Source organism: Salvia splendens, chromosome 1, assembly GCF_004379255.2.
Source record: "Salvia splendens isolate huo1 chromosome 1, SspV2, whole genome shotgun sequence".
Lineage (NCBI taxonomy): Eukaryota > Viridiplantae > Streptophyta > Magnoliopsida > Lamiales > Lamiaceae > Salvia > Salvia splendens.
In genome coordinates this window covers 17,398,905-17,415,161 of record NC_056032.1, presented here as the reverse complement: position 1 = coordinate 17,415,161, position 16,257 = coordinate 17,398,905, and the positions used below count along the sequence as shown (strand labels likewise).

The window sequence follows — 16,257 nt, the reverse complement described above, 5'->3', positions numbered from 1 at the left end:
GCATCATTTTCTTAGCCAATTTTTTTTCCAGCTGCAAAAATTTTTAATACAGTTAATTGTATTGTTAAGACATTAATCACACAAACAAAATGGAAGAAAAAACATTAAATATACCCATCTTCACATCATTCAATAACCAACAATAAAAGGATAAAAATCAATTGGACCCTTATTCCATTACACATATTCATTTAATATAAAGTTAAACAATTTCTTAAAACTCGCTCATAATCAAACTGGGACAAACTTTGTTGGACGGAGGGGGTATTACATATAGAACTGCAAAAAAATTAAAACATAATAGTGATGATGTGGAAATGAAATGGAAGTGGAATAAGCCTTGAGATAGACGCTTCAATTCCAGAGAGATAGGCCCTTGCGTTGAATACTGACGTGGAAATAATAAAAAAAAAAGAAAACAATCTCATTAATAAACGGACCAAAATGGAAAAACATGACTATTTTTTTTTGTTGGAAAATATATCAGTAACCACATTGTTACAATGGAAATTGTAAACCTACTTGCCACTTAAATTATGTGTTTTCTCCTCAAATATTTCCCAAAGAAGAAAGTCAAGACATTTAAAAGATAGCTAAACGTCCTAATTATGTGCGTCTCACTGCTTAGTAATATTTAAATTTGAAGATAGCAATCTCGATAGTCAAATACAAATACAATCTGTGTGGAATGAGAATTGGAGATGTTACTATCAAATAATTCTTTCAATTAATGATACTATACGTGGCCAAATAGGGTTAGGTACAGCTAAATATGTGTTTCAAGTGGTGAATATTGTCCCATACAGTTTAGTGATAACAAATGATATTTTAGATAATTTAATAGTAGAAAAAAATACTAATTTCCAAGAGTCTTATTTACACATGAATGAAATGTGCGTGTAGGGAAACGTGGAATAGCTTGAAGCGGCTAAGGCAATTCTATTATCATCGACGCTATTATTGAAATTTTATTTTCCCTATTCAAAGGAAATTAATCATCTTGACTGAGATATCCCAAAAATAAATACGTGGAATGAGGTTTGTATTATTTTTTCTCGTCCCAAAAATGAATACGTGGAATGAGGTTTGTATTATTTTTTCTCGTCTTTCTTAAAATTGTAGCCGGCCTATACGCGCCAGCAACTCTCTCTTAGGCCACCCGCAACGCGTCACGCGGGTGGCCCGTATTCCGTCACGAAGGAACGAGACGGCGGTGTGACGCGTTGCGGCGCCCCATCTCGTCCCCAGCCCGTTCCGCGTTCCGTCACGTCGTGACGGTTGGCGAGACATCTCGCCACGCTGACACAATAATTCATTTTTTAAAAAAAATCAAATTAAATAAAATAAAAAAAATAAAAATTAAAAACGGTAATATTACCGTTTATAGCCGTTTTCCATTTTTTTTATTATTTTATTTTATTTTTTTACTCTATAAATACTCCTAATTCATCCTCATTTCACACACAACTACACATCTATTCTTCACAAATCATCTTCATTTCCTCTCCAATTTTCATCTAACATCTCATCACAAAATGTCCGGCGACGGAAACTCTGGCGGTGGCGGCTCCGGCGGGTGGGATCTCAACGCATTCGGCGACTGGGGGAGCATGTAAAACACATTGGGTGGTTCCGGTTCGTCGACGCCGGGCACCCAGGGTTCGTCGACGCCAACCACCCAATTTTGACATGGATGCATACGTCCGTCCCTCCACCCCGCAGTATTCACAGGGATTATCCCAGATTCGGGAGGATTATTCCGTTGAACCCACTCCGGAAGAAGGCGGAGGCGGGGGAGGAGGCCGAGGCGGTGGAAGCTCCAGAGCGGAGGTGGAGACGGATGAGGAGGAGGAGGATCTAGGCCGGCACCCGTACGGTCCCAGAGAAACGCTGACGGTGTACAACGCCTGGATTAACTTCTCGTACGATCCCATCGTTGGGAATCAACAACCCCGGAAGTGCTTCTGGGAAAAGGTCACCGAGGCCTACCACCAGATTAAGCCAAAGGGGTCCCGCCGCAGCACATATAAGATGCTCCGCGCTCACTTTGACCGAGTCGACAGAGATGTCAAACGATTCTGCGCCATCCACAAGAATGAAGCGGCTCATTACCAAAGCGGAGCCACGGGTGCCGACATTCTGAGGTCGGCTTTGCGGGTCTACTTCGACGACACCGACAAATAATTCAAATATGTTGATGTTTGGGAGGTCGTCAAGGATGAGGAAAGGTGGGCCGGCAGTGTGCGGTCCAGCACGGGCTCGACCTCGAAGCGCACGAAGCACACGGCGAGTGTCCAATACTCGTCTGGTGAGGGCGGTTTGGGTAGAGAGCCACAAGAGTTTGCCTCGCAGGAGGTTGAGACCCCGGCAGACGATGCCGGGGGGTCCTCCCGTGGGCGCCGTCGGCCGCAAGGGAGAAATGCGGCGAAGGCGGCTACAGGGAGGAGGGGCTGAGCCGAATCAAGCCAGGTGGGCTCGGGGGACCCCCCAACTCCCTTATGGCCATGTACATGACCGCCACAATGGCGGACACTTCCCGCATGACGCCCGCCCAATACCAAGCCTGGCTTAACGGAATTACGTTTATGGCAACACAACCTCACGGCTTCAGTGCACCTCCACCGCCTTCGGGGGATGATTCGCCGGGCGGAGTAGTTTTTTTATTTTCTATAAAATTGTATTTTAAATTATGTCATTTTTATTTTTTTAGGATTTTAATTATGTCTTTTTTATTTTTTTGAATTTTAAGTTGTATTTTTATTTTATGTTGTAATTTTATTTTATTTTTGTAATAATGGAGTGCTCATTTCAGTTGGAAGAAGCTCGGCTAGAAAGGAGTTCGGTAAGCTCGGCTTACCGAGCTGGAACTAGCCTGGAACTAGCCGAGAAGAAGAAGGCAGAAGTCGGTAAGCTCAGCGGTAAGGAAGCTCGGTAAGGAAGCTCGGTAAGGAAGCTCGGCGTTGAGCTGGAATGAGCCGAGAAGGAAGAGTTCGGTTGTAAGCCGAGAAGGAGTTCGGTTGTAAGCCGAGGAAGGAGTTCGGTCTTGAACCGAGAAGGAAGAAGCAACCTAGCCGAACTAGCCGTTGGAGCAGCAGTTAGTTAGCTGAGATGTAGCGGTTATTCTTCTTGCTTTCTTGATTCTTCTTGTAGTTAGTTAGTAGCAGTTGCTACTTGATTATAGAGCTTTAAATAGCTCACCGTGTATGTAGTTTAGAGAAGAGTTTAATCAATAAAGAGTTTTCCAGTTTTCTCTCCAAGATTATCATCTTCAATACTCAAAGTGTGAGTGTGTGTGTTTTCTGCATTGTGTGATCTCATACAACAGTGTGTGTGTGATCTTATTGAGTGTGTGAAAGCCTTGTGTGTGCGAATCCTAACAAGTGGCGCCGTCTGTGGGAAAGGGATATTGAAGCTGATTTGCAGAGGATCAAACGGTTTCAGAGATGGCAGCAAGGCTTGATGCAGAAAAGTTCACAGGCAAGAATGATTATGGCCTGTGGAAGATGAAGATGAAGGCGGTTTTAATTCAACAAGGCTTGGCGGCAGTTCTTGCAAAACCAGAGGAGAAAGGAAAGGCTCCAGTGCTTGATGAAAAAGCTCAGGCAAAGATGGAGGAAATGCAGCTCAAGGCACATTCTGCAGTGATTCTGTGCCTTGGAGATAAGGTCTTGAGGGAAGTTCAAGAAGCCAAGACTGCGGTGGAGATCTTGGACAAGTTAGATGAAGTTTACTTGGCCAAATCCTTGGCTAACCGGCTGTATCTCAAGAAGAGGCTGTATGCCTATAGTTTTTCTGGAGATAGGTCCATCATTGAGCAGCTAGAGGAGTTCAACAAGATCATTGATGACCTGGGATCTGTTGATGTCAAGATCTCAGATGAGGATAAGGCCATTCTCACATTGAATGCCTTGCCTAGCTCGTATGACCAGCTAAGTGGTGCAATTATCTATGGAAGAGATAAACCTATCACCTATGCAGAAGTCTATTAAGCCTTGATGGCCAAAGAACTCCAGAAGACAGCCAACAGAGGCTCTGCAAACTCCAATGTTCAAGCTGCAGAGGCCTTGAATGTGAAGAAGTTCAAGAAGCAGAACTTCAAGAAGAAGTTTGAGGGCCCTAAACCCTCAAGTTCTGATGCTCAGAAGGAAACCAGAGCTTGCTATTGGTGCAAGAAACCTGGACATTTGAAGAAAGATTGTCATGCATGGAAGAGAAAGATGGCCTCTGAGGGACACAATCAATCTGATTGTGTGGAGAGTGCTGATCCCCCGGCTCAACTCATGAATATCAGTGATAGTGGGGTCAGTCATAGGTGGATAATGGACTCGGGGTGCAGCTTCCATATGTGCCCAAATAGAAGCTGGTTTCATGATCTTCAAGAAGCATCGGGTACGGTTGTTCTTGGTAATAATCACATTTGTCAGATCAAAGGAATAGGGAAGGTAAAGCTAAGCCTACAAGATGGCTCTATAAAGATCCTAACTGGGGTGAGGTATATTCCAGAAGTAAAGAGGAACCTCATCTCATTGGGAATGCTGGAACAGAAAGGGTTCACCATATTGATGAGTCTAGGAAAATTGTTTGTGAAATCTGGAGATGCAGTGATGATGGAGGCTGACAGAGAGCATATTCTCTATTATCTGAAGGCTAAGGCTGTTGATGGAGAAAGCAATGCAGTGTCAGATGATTCCATAATGCTATGGCACAAGAGATTGGGCCACCCAGCTGAAGGAAGCTTGAAAGAACTCATCAAGAAGGGTCTGATCTCTGGAGATTTCAACAAGATGGACCCCTGTGAGCAATGTATACTTGGAAAGGCTAAGAAGGCACCCTATCCTACAGGTATTCACTCTTCTACAGCCCCTTTAGACTACATACATAGTGATCTTTGGGGGCCTTCACCGGTGTGTTCAATTGGTGGAGGAAAGTATTATCTAGCTATCATTGATGACTATACAAGGAAGTTGTGGGTATATATTCTTAAAGAAAAATCTGAAACACTCACAAAGTTCAAAATATGGTGTAAGGAGGTTGAGCTAGAGAAGGGTAGAAGTGTTAAATGCTTAAGGACAGACAATGGCCTAGAGTTCTTGTCTGCTGAGTTTGATCTGTTTTGTAAAGAGAAGGGTATGAAGAGGCACCGGACTGTTCCTGGTAATCCTCAGCAAAATGGTGTTGTGGAAAGGATGAATAGGACAATCCTAGAGAGGGTGAGGTGCCTACTTCTTGGGTCTGGTTTGAGCAGCAGATTCTGGGGTGAGGCTGTGTATACAGCAGCCTATCTCATCAATAAATGCCCATCTACTGCCCTGAAATCTGAAACTCCTGATTACATGTGGTATGGAGCTCATAGTGACTACTCAAAATACAAGGTGTTTGGGTGTGTGGCCTATGCTCATGCTAGGCAAAGTAAGCTTGAAGCTAGGGCTCTGAAATGTATCTTGCTGGGGTATCAGAGGGGTGTTAAGGGGTATAGGCTCTGGTGTATTGAGCCCGGTAAGCAGAAGGTCTTGGTGAGTAGGGATGTGGTGTTCTTGGAGGATCAGATGCCATTCCTGAAAGATAAGCCGGACTCCAATGAAGATGAGGGTGATTTCTTCAAGGTGGAGCCTGTGGGGGTTGGCCTAGGAGCAGGTGGAGTTATTGACTCAGGGAGTGAGTCTGATTCAGATAAAGAAGAGGCTCCAACTCAGGGCAACCAGACTGGTGAGTCTATATCAGACTCTATCAGAGACTATCAGCTTGCAAGGGACAGAGTTAGAAGAGAAACAAGGCCACCAACAAAGTTCTCTGATGTTGTGTATTATGCTCTGTGTGCTGCTGAAAGTATTGATGGTGCAGATCCACTCACATATAAAGAAGCTATGCAGAGCAAAGATAGAGAAAGATGGATTGAAGCCATGAATGAGGAAATAGAGTCTTTACACAAGAACAAAACATGGATTTTGGTGGACAAATCCAAGCTGAATACAGTTGAAAAGGGGAGAGTGAAGGTGATTAAGATTAACACCTTGCACAATCCGGCTGACATGCTAACAAAGTCTCTAGGTAGAGACAAGTTTGATCATTGCAAGAAATTGATCAATGTTTGTGCAAGAACTGAGATGAGCCCTCAGGTGGAGAATTGTAATAATGGAGTGCTCATTTCAGTTGGAAGAAGCTCGGCTAGAAAGGAGTTCGGTAAGCTCGGCTTACCGAGCTGGAACTAGCCTGGAACTAGCCGAGAAGAAGAAGGCAGAAGTCGGTAAGCTCAGCGGTAAGGAAGCTCGGTAAGGAAGCTCGGTAAGGAAGCTCGGTAAGGAAGCTCGGCGTTGAGCTGGAATGAGCCGAGAAGGAAGAGTTCGGTTGTAAGCCGAGAAGGAGTTCGGTTGTAAGCCGAGGAAGGAGTTCGGTCTTGAACCGAGAAGGAAGAAGCAACCTAGCCGAACTAGCCGTTGGAGCAGCAGTTAGTTAGCTGAGATGTAGCGGTTATTCTTCTTGCTTTCTTGATTCTTCTTGTAGTTAGTTAGTAGCAGTTGCTACTTGATTATAGAGCTTTAAATAGCTCACCGTGTATGTAGTTTAGAGAAGAGTTTAATCAATAAAGAGTTTTCCAGTTTTCTCTCCAAGATTATCATCTTCAATACTCAAAGTGTGAGTGTGTGTGTTTTCTGCATTGTGTGATCTCATACAACAGTGAGTGTGTGTGTGATCTTATTGAGTGTGTGAAAGCCTTGTGTGTGCGAATCCTAACAATTTTTAATGAAGTGTGTTTTTTTAATTGAATTTGGTTGGAAATAAAAATAAAAAATGAAATTGAATGAATAGTAATTTAAGGGACGGTTAAGGGATGGAGGGTGGCAGGTTTCGTCCCTTAGTTAAGGGATCTAGTAAAAAAGTACAATGGGGCCAGCGAATAGTAATTTAAGGGACGGTTTAGTGACAGCGTTGTGGATGACCTTATAGGCAAATTATGGTCCAATTTTTCTTCTTCTCAAGGTTGTTACATTTTCTTTTTCAAAAATTGAAATCCTATGAACTAAGAGCATCTGCAACGGTGGACGGACGCCATCCGTCCGTCCGTGCCAGCGACACGAAGGAGGTCGTCCGCTGCTGCGCTCGTGCCGCTGGCACGGCGCTGCTCGATGCATCGAGCACGTCCGTGCCAGTGAGCAAGTGACGTGGCGGCACGCGATTGGGCAACGGCATAGCCGTTGCCTTTGAATATTGTTATTTTTTTAAAAAAAATTCGTTATTTAATTTTAAAAATCGATAAAAAAAATATTTTCCAAATCCCAAAAATATGGCTGTTTTTTTCCCGTTTTTCTGAATTTTTCCCCCAAAATCATCTATAAATACACATATTCATCATCCATTTATCACATCAAATCATCTCTCATTCATAATTCTCATACATACTATCTACACCTTCATCTCTCACTCAAAACCTCAAATGGATTTCACCCATCTTATGGCGGAAGCGGAACGCGAAGAACAAGAATACTACGAACAACATCGTGCCGCTTACGAAGCATATGTCGCGGTGAATACCCCCGATCCTCCTCCTCAACGAACTAGATCAACTCGCCGCTACATCCATCGTGACCGGGAGGGAGCCCACGAAAGGCTCGTTGCCGACTACTTTGCCGACCAGCCGCGGTTTTCGGCAGATTACTTCAGGCGCCGTTTTCGCATGTCAAAGCGCTTATTTATGCGAATTGTCAACACATTGTCCGCACGTGTTGAATTCTTCCAAACAGGTCTAGATGCAGCCGGGTAACAAAGTATCACGCCGTTGCAGAAGTGTACGTGTGCCATCCGACAACTCGCTACTGGGCAAACGGCCGACCTCTTCGACGAGTATTTGCATATCGGTGAGCAACTGGGATCCTTTGTCTAAAAATTTTTTGCGAGGGCATTCGTTCAGCTTTCAGTGATGAATTCCTTCGGGTACCCACCACCGATGATTGCCAACGGTTGCTTCGTCTTCACGAATCAGTCCATGGCTTTCCCGGAATGCTTGGCAGCATTGACTGCATGCATTGGAGGTGGAAGAATTGTCCGACTACTTGGAGGGGGCAACACCTAAGCGGTCACAAAGGCGGCGGCCCAACACTTATCCTTGAGGCGGTCGCCGACTACCGCCTATGGATTTGGCATGCATATTTCGGCGTTGCCGGATCCAACAACGACTTGAATGTGCTTTATTCTTCACCACTCTTCAATGATGTGATGAATGGTGTAGCACCGGCGATCGACTTCACCATCAACGGAAATACATACCACATGGGTTACTATCTCGCCGATGGTATCTACCCAAGGTGGTCGACTTTCGTGAAGACGCTCAGCAACCCACACGACCCGAGACGGGTTCTTTTTGCGCAGCGTCAAGACGTCGAAAGAGCCTTTGGGGTCCTTCAAGCCCAATTCAACATTGTGAAGGCCCCGGCTCGGCTCTGGTACGTGAATAATATCGTTGACATCATGTACATGTGTATTATCTTACACAACATGATCATAGCCGACGAAGGACCGAGGACGGCTAGCTTCTACGACGAGGATAAAGCCGGAAGCTCAACCGCGAGGTCTCCCCCACGCCGAGGTGTGCATACGAGGGTGGGCCAGAGGATCGAGACAAGGCACACAATGCGCGATACCCGAACCCACATTGAGCTACAAGAAGATCTAATCAAACACATGTGTGCGAAATTCGGCAACGAGTAGTGTTTTTTTTTGTTTTTAGTCTTTTAATTATGTAATTTTTAATTTTTAGGATTTTAATTATGTCGTTTTTATTTTATTTGTCATTTGTAATATTATTTAGGTTTTTTTAATGAATTTTAATATTTTGGAAATGTTTTTGTTTAATTGAATTTTAAATTGAATTGTGCTCGTCCTTGCGGAAGAGCACAGTTGTGGGTGTTGTGCTCTTGCCAGAGAGCAGGTAGAAAAAGTGAGGCCGGGCCCACACCGTGCTCGCCGGTAAAAGCACGGTTGTGGGTGCTTTAAGAGGATAAACCGTCCTACTCAATAGTGTGATTAATGCATGTTCAAATCTAAGAAATCGTTGTCAACAGGTCGTACTCAACTCTCCTTTTTTAATTCTTAAGCTGACGTAAGAATTTTTTATGTAATTCTAATTATGTATAGTATGTTACATCAAACTCTAGCAATCAAGTGCTAAAATTATTAGTGTGGGGCATATGAATATATTTAAAGATCTGTTATCAATTTTGTAGTTTATCAAAATTGAGATTTTAGCTAAAAAATAGAAGCACGAGATCGGGAACATATTCCCCTCGTTCCATAATAATAAAGTTATTTTTGCTATTTTGGTACGTTCCATAGTAGTGAAGTCATTTATTTTATTAGTGAAAGTCAACACATATTTCTTCTCACTTACTTTTTCATCTCTCTTACTTTATTCTTTATACTTTTTCCTCTCTCATCCTCTATTATCTTTTTATTTAATATATTACACAAATTTTTTTTAAATCTTTATACCGAAAAAAAATCTCCACTATTATAGAACGGAGAGAGTAAGCTGGTAGGAGTACTTGTTAAATACACACTTTTCAATGCTGGATATATTACAGTATCCTACATGGCCTGCAGCTATGTGTGCGGTTCATTGTAGTTATATTATACGTAGTATAAATTGTTTTATAATACAATTAAACTAACCATTTGTATGTATAATATAACTACAATATAGATAACATAATAAAAACTAAAAATACAAGCTACCTAAGTAGAGATCGCAATCTTCATGGGATTATAAATTTACAAGAACAAATCTAGCGTTTAAGATAATTGTAGAATATTAATTACCGGATGAGCGTGTAAATTGTCTACAAAGTCTGACTTGTGGCGAGGGGTTATATCCAAAGAAAATTTATCGATTATAATGAGACATTCTCGCCATTCGCTATACTTATTTATTTCCATCCATATAGTCATGTAAACAGCGCCGGCTTTGTGTTTTGAAGGGCCCTTGGCCAAGCTGGATGTCAAGGCCCCATACTGGATTATAAAATTTATGATTACATCTAATTATCAATGTCTTATAACAAAAAACTCTCAATATTTTTGATTACATTTAATACTCAATGTCTCATAACAAAAAACTCCGTCGAGCATTTCTTGAAGCAAAATCAGCAAGGACGATGTTGAGATCAACATTCTCCAATATACCCTTCTCAATAGAACATGTAGCTAAGAATTAGGAGCAGTTGAAGAAGCTGTGGCGAACTGGAGAGCTGAGGCTATTCTGGGGTCTAAGTTCATCACAGAATTAGGAGCAGTTGAAGAAGCTAACATTGCCTCCTGAAAGTTCAACACTTTCAGATTTAAGGAGCTATAGACTCGATGTCAATTGAAAATATGTATATATATCCATAAGAAACATGGTTAATGAAAACAGAAGTGTCAGCAGCAAGGTAACCTCCACTCCCATTCCACAAAAATTGTTATACTCAAGTAATAAAAATATTTATTTTCCATGCTGTGCACCACAGGAAGCTCAGGATCTAGAAATTAAAAAATACTACTCCGTAGAATAAAATAAGAAATAGCTTGATTCAAAGAAATAGACATTTCACCTTCAATCTCCTTTCCACAAAAAATTTGGGTTACCTGGGCTGACCTGCTGGGCCTAAGAAGCTGCAAAAACATTGGGCCCCTGTCCATCCTGGGCCCCTGGCCATGGCCTTGGTTGCCTATGCCCAGAGCCGGCCCTGCATGTAAATAGCATTCTATATGGATCGGAAAATTTGGCAGATAGAATCATAGACATTAAAAAAAACTGTTCTAAATGGAAGTCTTGAGGAAATTTTCTATATGGAACAATCCTATGGGTATAATAATGTCAAGGATAAAGAAGACATGATATGGAAGCTTAAGAAGATGATTTTGAACTTACTTCAAGATCAAGAAACCTTTGTTTTGACCAAGTTCTCAAGTCCTTTGGATTTGAACAATGTCCAATCGAAAGTTGTGTGTATAAAAAAATTACTACTTAATGGTATCAGTGTGGTGTTTTTGGTACTCTACATAGATGACATTCTATTGATTAGCAACAACAAGATGTTTGATATACTTGGTTTTTCATGTGTTTAGAGACTTGATATTGCACGATTTATTGTGTATATTCGGTCAAGAATTGGCATGATTATGTCTCATTCTCTATTATTTTGGTATTTTAATTGTTTTATGCTAGATGTGTAGAAAAAGAACTTAATTAAGCGAATAGTAGACGATAAAGTGGATTTCGGGACGTTTATGTCCAACTGAAGGTCTCAGCCACTAGGTGCACACCCAGTGACTCGCTAGGAAGACACAACCTTTCAGTGAATTTCTAGCGACTCGATGGGTGCACACCTAGCGACTCACCGGAACTGCACGCCGAACCAGAGAGTTTCTGGCGAGTCGCTGGATGCAATGTCCCATAACGATTCCCGTGACTTACTGGAACGCATCGTCTCTTTTTCAGCGCTAAGTATAAAAGGCATTGAGAACGTTTTTCAAGTAACTTTTCAGCATCCAACTTTTCGTCCGAGAGCATGGAGAGAGTGAATGGGAAGACTTTGATCGTCAAGACGGAGGAGGATTTTCTCACCGCTCGATTCTTCTTTGGGGTAATTAGTTGCTTTTTGTCCGTGTTGAACTTAATTTTAAATGAATTATTTTGTTGATTTCGTTTTTGAACATGAGCTGCTAAGCATCTTTAATGGAGTTTTTGGTGAAGACGACTTTGATTATGTTTTGATATATTGAATTTGAACCTCTTTCCTAGCTCTTGTGATTATTTTCATTGTTCTTGTAATTTTAATGTTCTTCTGTTTGATCAGCTTTAGAATTATGGTTAGCTTTTCATGGTTAAAGGGACAATCTTCACTTAGAATATCTGCACTCGAGATAGGGTATATGAAAATTCATACCGTTATCACGATATACCCAAAAATTTGATATTTTTGGCATTTATCAGTAATATAAGTTTTGTATACCAATAGTTCGGTATTTTATTTTTCACTCATAATTGTGCATGTTGTGTGTTGTGCTTATAATATATGTTGTGTATGTACAATGTGTTATAATAGTTTGTATTATGTGTACAATACATGTGTATTGAGTATGTGTTGTGTGTGCATGCAATGTGTATTCTGTGTACTATATGTATTTATGAGTGTGCAATGTATATACGTAGTGTGTTGTGTGTATGTGCAGAGACGAATCTAGAAATTCTTAGCAAGAGGGGCAAAAATGGAGTATATGGAAAAATTGTAAAAATTAAAGAAGGGGCAATTAGTGGAAGATTAATACAAAAATCTATGGTTATACATATATATAAATAATGAAATATTAGCCTAATGCTAGATCCGACCTGTGTGCATTATATGTTTGTCTGTATTGTGTGTTATATATTGTGTGTGATAGGTGATGATGGTTGATTTTATACCTATTTAGAATTTCAATATTTTTTTATATAACATTGACACCATTATTATTATTATTATTATTATTATTATTATTATTATTATTATTATTATTATTATTTCTAACTTTTATAAAGCTAAATGTTTAAAAATAAATCACAAATTATGTGTATTGAGACATGAAAAGACAGAGACCGTATTTCTCCCCCAATTGACCCCTTTTCTGTCTCTCTCTCTCTCCTCACTTCAATTTCCCGCAAATTCAACCAATCGATTTCTCAAAACCATGGGTTTGGAGAACGTAAGCGGCCTCGCGATGCATGTTATCCTCTCTAAATCGGGCCCTACCGAAGCCGCCGCCGTCGCCTGCCTCGGCAAGCGCTTTCGCGCCTGGGCCTCCGATGACCTCCTATGGGCCCAGTTCTGCTCACACGAGCTCGATCTCACCTCCCCTCTCGATCCCGACCACAATCCTGCCCCTTCATTCAAGGTCCCTTTTTTTAATTGCCTTTTTATTTTATCTATTAGCACTTTTTTCCTACTTTTGTTGTAATTTTGAGTTACTTTTTTTTTGTGAATTTGAGTTACTGAGTTGATAAAGATGCTTGCTCCTGATTAGGTGAAGATGAATGGGAAATGTATTTTTATGAAGCAGAAGAGATAAATATGGCTCTATTAAAAACAAAAGGACTACCCTTTTTTAAAATTTCGATGAATGTTTTTCTAGGTTTAGCTTGAATTTTGAATTTGTTACTTGTTCCTTTTTCTATGTAATTTTGAAGTGGAGTCCTTTTGTGTGTAGGCAGCTTATCAAGCATGGCGGGAGAGTTTTTCGATGTATCCATGGCCACTTGTCTTACGGGTTAGAAGGTGCTGGGGCAGAATTAAGGCATGGTTGGCAGTAAACTTTCCGGAGGCTTTGCCAACTCTGCGCAAGGGCGCATCAGAAGATGCGATTGAGGATTTTGAGAAAGCTTTGAAAGTTAAACTGCCCCTCCCAACTAGGGTACTCTACCGATTTTGTGATGGTCAAGAGCTACCGGATGAAGGCTCGAGTGGAGGGATGCCTTCAAGTTTATTGGGTATAATTGGTGGCTACACTCTATATGATCACTTGGTAAATGTGTTTATGTTACCCTTGAGCCAAATCATACTTGACACGAAGAATATTATGGATCAAATCGGGCTGAGCAGTAGATCCAAGTATATTGTAGTGGCAGCTTCTGCTACTTACAGTGAAAAGCTTTTCTTTTTGAACTGTGGCAGTGGCCAGCTTTTCGTTGGCACAAGGAATCTTGTGACGGATGGGGAGATGCTTCCTTGTGTTCCGGATACATTGATCAGTTCAGTGCATGATCGATCAGGAAGCCAGCAGCAGGATGCCATGCTTTTGTGGCTTGAAGAACATGGTCGTCGGTTGGAAGAGGGCATTATTAAAGTTCGCCAACAGAGGAAAATGCGAAGTATCAATTTGTTCCCGGAAGAGCCGCCCCTCTGTACGTCTGCTATAACAAATGGTGTTAAGGTAGCTGATCAAATATATTATAGTTCTCTAATAGCCTGTCTGCAGTTTAGTGTGGAAAATTCCCCCTTTAATGGGATTCTGAAGAATGTAACTGTTTTAATTCTAGAATAAAAAATAGTTTTTGATTGATATGTAATAATCTACAATCGTTTATTCATTTGAAAAAAACTCACTGAAAAGGATGATTTAGAGTGTTTGTATAGTGTTGTTTTGCTGAGCTCTGTTGAATATGCTTTACAGTCATGATTTGCTATAACCAACCATTGATTAGCTAGTTAGTTTGCTAATGATTTTCTCTATTTGTTTAAGGTTCGTGCTTCTGCTGCATTTCTGCCTGAGTTCAGCAACCTCCAAGATGAATTAGAGAAGTTTCTGTTTGCGTATTCAATTCGCATGTCTCTTTCACCTGATGGCTGTGTCATCAATGGGTTGACCTTCAGTTCTTGCCAATTGTATTGGAGACAGTGGATTATACGTGCTAATGATGCTATTGTCTCTAACGTAAATGGGGAAGCGGTGATTGGGAAGGTTGGTTTTGTCAATTGCTTTTGGGAAGCGGTGATAGAGTACATGTATCTTCAATTCTCGGCCTAGATTTTGCAATATTTGAGCTCTACATATTATCTTGCAGTTTCCACTACTTCGTCCTGGTGAGGCGGAGTTTGTTTACGAGAGTTGTACATCTCTACGTGCATCCAAAGGATCAGTCGAAGGCTCATTTACTTTTGTTCCCGGAAGGTACACAAAAATCCTTATCAAGTACTCCCTCAGTCCCTCCGTTCCACCATAGTTGAGGCATGTCTTTGGGCACATGATTTAAAAAATGTTGTTCAGTGAGTTAATTGAAAAGAGAATAAAGTAAGAAATACTAAAGGTTTTTTTTGCCAAAAAAAGAAATGACTCAACTATAATGGAACTGCCAAAAAAGGAATAATACTCAACTACCGCGGAATAGAGGGAGTACAATTTTGTGGATTAGACATTTCTAGAGAGTGCACACGACTTCTTCTCATCTATCATCCTAGCATAAAGATTTAGATAGTTTTGTCATCCCCACTTCATTCGGTTCTATAGTCTGAGACGCATCAGTTATAAATTTTTCTGAGATTTTATTGATATTTTTGCGTTATCTGAAAAGACTTTAACTAGAGTTGGAGAAAATGGGAAGCTTTACACGTCTGCTTCTGCTCATTGACCTCTCTCCATAAGGAGAGATTATTAGTCCATAATGAAAAATTATGCTCTATTCATTCTAGTAGCTACAAAAGCATCCTTTGATCTTTTTACGCTAGGGAAATTTTTTACTTGCTTAGCTAAAAGAAAATATGTGAAAGATGATAGAAAAAAGAAAACAAGGATTGGAAAAGCTTTCCTTTGATCTTCAAAGTATGAGAGATTTTCTTGAACAACTTGTGTACACTGTGTTGCAAGAATTTGAAATTGAAGTAATATTCAAATAGAACAACAATGTAAAATGTTCGTGTTTGGTTACTATGTCTTCAGATTAGTTGATCCAGAAGGTGCCCCATTCCCTGTGGAAGTAGCTCGATTTCCCCTTCAGCTTCCAGACTACATATTCTGATGAACATACATGCATGAACTTTGTTATATTATATGATATGCTCAACATTCTTTCATTGTTCAAGCTTGGTGTATCCTTTTCCTTTTTATTTGTAAGGAATGTGTGATTTTGCTGCTTGGTAGGAATGATGGTGTAATTGATTTTTAGTATACTTACATCATTTGGGGAGTATATCTTTTTGGCTGAAGTCCTACATTTGGCCACCTGGTTTGGCCTTGTTTGCTTCACATTGCTGTTACATAGGTGTAGTATATATTTTTTAATTTCCATTTATTAATACAGGATCCAACAGAATACAAATTTAAGATGATGAATGCTATTCCCTCCTTCCCACTTAAGATGACATGTTTTACTTTTTAGTTTGTCCCAACTAAGATGACATGTTTCCTTTTTCAGAAATTCTCTCTCTTCAATTAATACACCCAACCACATTTTCTCACTCCTATTAAAATATTCATCTTTCTTTCTCTCCCTATTTTAATACTTACACTCACCTTTTCTCTCTCTAACTAAACACTTTAATTAATAACTCTTAAAATCTCGTGTCGGTCAAGAAATGTGTCATCTTAGCCGGAACGGAGGGAGTAGTATTCTACAAGTATGGCTTACATCATTTTTCTTATATTCTAAATTTCATTGTCATATACTAGTACTTTCTCCCTTCTTTGTTAATACATACGTTTCCTTTTCTACACTCGTTTTGAAAAAATAATAGAGTTAATAAATAATACTCCTAG

General features: G+C 40.5%; 1 protein-coding gene across 2 annotated transcripts; it reads left to right on the top strand.

The window, feature by feature from the left end:
* Window positions 1-12,600: 12,600 nt before the first annotated feature.
* On the top strand, window positions 12,601-15,707 carry LOC121796848 (F-box protein SKIP16-like). Of its 2 annotated transcripts, none has more exons than XM_042195625.1 (5): window positions 12,601-12,903; window positions 13,216-13,938; window positions 14,248-14,466; window positions 14,570-14,676; window positions 15,442-15,707. In XM_042195625.1, exons 1-5 carry the CDS (start codon window positions 12,700-12,702, stop codon window positions 15,518-15,520), a joined length of 1,332 nt encoding a protein of 443 aa, XP_042051559.1. In that variant the 5' UTR covers window positions 12,601-12,699; the 3' UTR covers window positions 15,521-15,707. The 2 variants fall into 2 exon arrangements, with proteins under 2 accessions (XP_042051559.1, XP_042051563.1); XM_042195629.1 differs by having other exon boundaries at window positions 12,692-12,903; window positions 13,220-13,938.
* The last annotated feature ends 550 nt before the right edge of the window (window positions 15,708-16,257 follow it).

Coding starts and splice junctions, on each gene's coding strand:
- LOC121796848 (XM_042195625.1), top strand. CDS start 12,700: ATGGGTTTGGAGAACGTAAGCGGCCTCGCGATGCATGTTATCCTCTCT. Junction 13,939..14,247: donor CTATAACAAATGGTGTTAAG/GTAGCTGATCAA, acceptor TATTTGTTTAAG/GTTCGTGCTTCTGCTGCATT. Junction 14,467..14,569: donor GGGAAGCGGTGATTGGGAAG/GTTGGTTTTGTC, acceptor ATTATCTTGCAG/TTTCCACTACTTCGTCCTGG.